General features: G+C 51.4%; 1 protein-coding gene across 1 annotated transcript in view; it reads right to left on the reverse strand.

Moving 5' to 3' along the window:
- The window catches only part of RBM20 (RNA binding motif protein 20), a 216,305-nt gene extending 212,416 nt beyond the window's left edge, over positions 1-3,889 (reverse strand). The window contains exon 1 of the mRNA XM_083149840.1: positions 3,696-3,889. Coding sequence (XP_083005966.1) covers positions 3,696-3,781 — 86 coding nt within the window. The 5' untranslated portion in view covers positions 3,782-3,889. The remainder of the gene's footprint in view (positions 1-3,695) is intronic.
- Positions 3,890-6,180: the final 2,291 nt, after the last annotated feature.

The following is a 6,180-nucleotide window of genomic DNA, read 5'->3' on the forward strand; positions in this document are numbered from 1 at the left end:
TGTGTACGCACTATATCGTTAGTGAAGCGTGCTAGCTGTGTCCTCCTAATGACAGCTGTACTCCGGGATGAGGATATCAGTGTGCATTGTACGCACTATATTGTTAGTGATGCGCGCTAGCTGTGTCCTCCTAATGACAGCCGTACTCCGGGGTGAGGATATCTGTGTGCAGTGTGTGCGCACTATATCGTTAGTGATGCGCGCTAGCTGTGTCCTCCTAATGACAGCCATACTCCGGGGTGAGGATATCAGTGCGCAGTGTGTACGCACTATATCGTTAGTGATGCGCGCTAGCTGTGTCCTCCTAATGACAGCCATACTCCGGGGTGAGGATATCTGTGTGCAGTGTGTGCGCACTATATCGTTAGTGATGCGCGCTAGCTGTGTCCTCCTAATGACAGCCATACTCCGGGGTGAGGATATCAGTGCACAGTGTGTACGCACTAGATCGTTAAATATGCGCGCTAGCTGTGTCCTCCTAATGACAGCCGTACTCCGGGATGAGGATATCAGTGTGCATTGTACACACTATATCGTTAGTGATGCGCGCTAGCTGTGTCCTCCTAATGACAGCCGTACTCCGGGGTGAGGATATCAGTGTGCATTGTACGCACTATATCGTTAGTGATGCGCGCTAGCTGTGTCCTTCTAATGACAGCCATACTCCGGGGTGAGGATATAAGTGCGCATTGTACGCACTATATCGTTAGTGATGCGTGCTAGCTGTGTCCTCCTAATGACAGCCATACTCCGGGGTGAGGATATCAGTGCGCAGTGTGTACGCACTATATCGTTAGTGATGCGCGCTAGCTGTGTCCTCCTAATGACAGCCATACTCCGGGGTGAGGATATATGTGCGCATTGTACGCACTATATCGTTAGTGATGCGTGCTAGCTGTGTCCTCCTAATGACAGCCATACTCCGGGGTGAGGATATCTGTGCGCAGTGTGTACGCACTATATCGTTAGTGATGCGCGCTAGCTGTGTCCTCCTAATGACAGCCATACTCCGGGGTGAGGATATCTGTGCGCATTGTACGCACTATATCGTTAGTGATGCGTGCTAGCTGTGTCCTCCTAATGACAGCCATACTCCGGGGTGAGGATATCTGTGCGCAGTGTGTACGCACTATATCGTTAGTGATGCGCGCTAGCTGTGTCCTCCTAATGACAGCCATACTCCGGGATGAGGATATCTGTGTGCAGTGTGTACGCACTATATCGTTAGTGATGCGCGCTAGCTGTGTCCTCCTAATGACAGCCATACTCCGGGATGAGGATATTTGTGTGCAGTGTGTACGCACTATATCGTTAGTGATGCGTGCTAGCTGTGTCCTCCTAATGACAGCCGTACTCCCGGGTGAGGATATCTGTGCGCAGTGTGTACGCACTATATCGTTAGTGATGCGCGCTAGCTGTGTCCTCCTAATGACAGCCAAACTCCGGGGTGAGGATATCTGTGCGCAGTGTGTACGCACTATATCGTTAGTGATGCGCGCTAGCTGTGTCCTCCTAATGACAGCCGTACTCCGGGGTGAGGATATCTGTGCGCATTGTACGCACTATATCGTTAGTGATGCGCACTCTTTACTGTGTACCCGATATTAGTTTCCGGTGCATGGTAGATACACAGAAATGAGAGAGATTGGTAGATGGATAATCAGTATAATCTGTATACATAGCAGTACACCACTATATACACTATTTAGCTTTTAATGTTGACATTGCACAGAAAATCTTCCATTTCCACCAACACAGTTGGTTATGTAAATGACATTTCTAGGTACATACCGACGATATTAACACTGATATGTACCCGGTAGGTGGCAGATGCAATACTTAGTACATACCACCACTGGAGAGAGATAAACTGTGACATGTAATAGGGTGAGAGATTCAGAATGTGAGAGATTATGCGGGGAATTTATCAAACTATTCTGGGGTTAGCCGCAAATATTAAGTATCACTGTAATGTATCAAAGGATCTCTGATCTCCGATCCCTGCTGCGATCCAGTGCTCCTGCACTGCTTCCGGCCGCATCCCCCATAGCTTTCTATGGAGGATGCAAAGCGTTCTATCAGGCAGCCCGGCTTCGCATACCTGGGCTATCGGCAGGGGGTCAGAGCTAACCGCGCAGCCCTGTCCCTGTGAGTGGACATCCCACTATTTTACAATGCGATCCTGGGCGGTAATATTCCGCCCAGATCGCATTGTAAATACGATCAATGATAAATGGGCCCCTTGGTAAGAAATCTCCAGGTTTTATAAAGCGCCAATCATTTACACTGAAAAATCACACTGGGTTTGTCGTATAAATTACCAAAACCACTCATTTTCTGAATCTCTCATTCTATTACATTACAGCCAACTGGCTCCTAACTGTCATTTGTCAAACAGCCTGTAACATAGCGGGAAGAAGCTGATTTGCTGGCGAGATAATCGCTGGCAACTGAATTCCTTCCTATGGGCGGCATGTACCAACCACCTGCGGTACATCCTGCCGCACATCGCACGATACGATATGTACCGATAGCGCATATGTAGTAACAATGGGCTGCAGCCAGTGACGTGCGGTGGTGGCTTTGAACAGAGAGGCACTGTCATAGCCACCACTGCACCCCCCAAACCCGGCCGCTGCTGACACCAGACCGTGTCCCCCGTCCCCCCCCCCCCGCCGCCGCCGACATCAGTCATTGTACAGTGCAACCCAGGTGACACCAGACCACGTCCCCCACCCGCCGCCGACAGCAGTCATTGTACAATGCAGTCATTGCTTGTTCCGGCCCCCTTCCCACCCCCTGCTTCCAGCTTTTGTAATGGGAAGCAGGAGGCACCGCTTTTGATGCCTCCAAATTTAATTGAAACATTATACAACAATGGGAATTATTAAATTAATATAAAGAAGATATTTATGACACAGAATTTGTGTCATAAGTATCTTCTTTGTATTATTTTAATCATTAATGACAGGGGAGGCACTGCCTCCCCTGCCTCCCCTGACTGCACGTCCCTGGCTGCAGCCTCCTTCAATAGCGGCCGATTGCCATCACCGCCAGTCCCAGGACCTCTGGGTTTATGACCCGGGAGTCCATCTGCGCATAAGGACACAGTGGCCGTGGGGCCACCTGGAGGGGTCCGACTGAATCCCCATGCCAGCACAGATGCGGAAAGAAGCCCATAGGCGTCTACTGCTGGCGTTACCCTCCGCACCAAACTGGGTGGGGGCTTAGTACATAAGGGAAATGCGGGGAAAGCTGGAATAGGGCATTTCCCATGAGTCCATCTCTTCATATATCTCTCCAAGGCTTAGTACATAGACCCCTATGTCTATATGACCCTCTACAGTCCATACATGATGTGCACAAGATTTACATACATTGTATCCCACAGTGTACACTTGTCACATAGGAACTCTCCTGGAGCTTAGTACATAGCCCTGCTATAGCCCTGTATAACGCCATGTGAGTGATGTGACCCGGGCAGTGCAGGAGCTTAGTACATAGCCCTGCTGTATTATAACCCGGGCAGGATACAGCCGGGGACAGTTAGTACATAGCCCTGTATAACGCCATGTGAGTGATGTGACCCGGGCAGTGCCGGAGCTTAGTACATAGCCCTGCTGTATAACCCGGGCAGGATACAGCCGGGGACAGTTAGTACATAGGCGGCTCCGCACACTACACACAGCACTGACCTCTGTGCCGGCTGCGGGCGGATGGCTCCCCCGGGCTGCTCCTGCTCTCGGGGGTCCCGGGCCTGACTCATGGCGGCCAGAAGCATTCAGCGGCGGCGGCGGCAGCAGATCCCCGGCGGCTGCAGCTCAGAGAGACCAGCCAGTGTCCCGGGACAGGCAGGGTGGGCTGTCATAACAAACGTGACGGGGGACCGGCTAACCCCTCCTAACTGCACCGCAGGACCTGCCCCCTACTGTCCTTTACAGCCATGTGCCCTCCCCCCGGTCCTTACTGTCCTGTACACTGTGCTGTACAGCCATGTGCCCTCCCCCTTGTTCTTACTGTCCTGTACACTGTGCTGCACAGCCATGTGCCCTCCCCTGTTCTTACTGTCCTGTACACTGTGCTGTACAGCCATGTGCCCTCCCCTGTCTTTACTGTCCTGTACACTGTGCTGTACAACCATGTGCCCTCCACCCTCTCCTTACTGTGCTGTACAGCCATGTGCCCTCCCCGTCCTTACTGTCCTGTACACTGTGCTGTACAGCCATGTGCCCTCCCCCCTGTCCTTACTGTCCTGTACACTGTGCTGTACAGCCATGTGCCCTCCCCTGTCCTTACTGTGCTGTATAGCCATGTGCCCTCCCCTGTCCTTACTGTGCTGTACAGCCATATGCTCTCCCACTGTCCTTACTGTCCTATATTGTCCTATACACTGTCCTGTACAGCCATGTGCCTTCCCCCTGTCCTTACTGTCCTGCACACTGTGCTGTACAGCCATGTGCCCTCCCGTGTCCTTACTGTGCTGTACATCCATGTGCCCTCCCCCCTGTCCTTACTGTCCTGTACACAGTGCTGTACAGCCATGTGCCCTCCCCCCTCTGCTTACTGTCCTGTACACGTTGCTATACAGCCATTTGTCCTCCCCCTGTCCTTACTGTCCTGTACACTGTGCTGTACAGCCATATGCCCTCCCCCTGTCCTTACTGTCCTGTACACTGGGCTGTACAGCCATATGCCCTCCCGCTGTCCTTACTGTCCTATACACTGTCCTGTACAGCCATACCCCCCCTGTCCTTATTACGGTCATGTACAGCCATATGCCTCCCTGTCCTTACTGTCCTGTACAGCCATATGCCCTCCCCCTTATCCTTACTGTCCTTTACAGCCATATGCCATCCTCTTGTCCTTACTGTCCTGTACAGCCATATGCCCTCCCTTATTCTTTTTACTGTACTTTACAGCCATATGCCCTACCCCTTGTCATTACTGTCCTGTACAGCCATATGCCCTTCCCTGTCCTTACTGTCCTGTACAGCCATATACCCCCTATCCTTACTGCCCTACACAACCAGATGCCCTCACCCTGTCCTTGCTGTCCTGTACAGCCATATGCCCTTCCATATTCTTATTCCTGTCCTTACTGTCCTGTACACTGTCCTGTCCAGCCATATGCCCCCAGTTCTTACTGTCCTGAGCAGCCATATGCCCTTCCCCTGCCCTGTATAACCCCTTCCCGACAATTGACGTACATTTACGTCATGGTCGGGAAGTACTTCCCGACACATGGCGTAAATGTACGTCATGGCTTGTAACTGTCACCGCGTCTATAGACGCGGTGACAGTTTCAACATGTCTGCTGTCCCTGACAGCAGACATGTCCGTGCATGCCCAGGGGGGGCTGCGATGCCGCCCCCCCGTCGGCGATCGCTGTGATTGGCTGTTCAGTGTGAACAGCCAATTACAGCGTTTTCTGTGTCACCGGCGAATAACGTTCGCCGGTGACACGCGATCGGAGGTGATTGGTGCTGTAAAGTACAGCACCAATCACCGCGGGGTGTAAGGGTGACACTGGTGTCACCCCACCTCACCCCGCCCGCCCCCAAAGGCCGTGATTGGTTCGTCGGACCGACGGACCAATCACAGCCAAGGAGGGGGATTTAAACTAACGGTGACTGCACTGCAGACGCCATTCCGGTCTGGAATTGCGTGCAGTGCGGTCACCGTGCCTAGCTGCCGCAGTATACTGACCTGAACCTTGCCAAATACTTACCTGATCCTTGCAAATACCTTGCCTGATCACTGCTTCATCACTGCTTGTAGTGTGCTGGATGCTTCCTGGATCCTGTTACTTGTGACTTCCTGTGTTGTGAACTTGTGCTGCTGCAGTGTAATAGCGTTAGATAGAGAGAGATAGAGAGAGATAGTGTCAGAGAGTGCTATATTTTGTGCTGCTGCAGTGTGATATAGTTATAGATAGAGACATAGAGAGAGAGAGAGATAGAGAGAGATAGAGAGAGATAGAGAGAGAGAGATAGAGAGGCCTAGTGACAGAGAGTGCTATATTTTGTGCTGCTGCAGTGTGATAGTTATAGATAGAGAGATAGAGAGAGATATAGAGAGAGAGATAGAGATAGTGACAGATTGTGCTATATATTTTTTATATAACTGACTGCTGCCCCCCCTTTTGTGCTGATCAGTATAAATTAACTGATCAGCAACTTT

The sequence above is a fragment of the Crinia signifera genome, chromosome 6 (assembly GCF_055691185.1).
Source record: "Crinia signifera chromosome 6, ASM5569118v1, whole genome shotgun sequence".
Classification (NCBI taxonomy): Eukaryota; Metazoa; Chordata; class Amphibia; order Anura; family Myobatrachidae; genus Crinia; species Crinia signifera.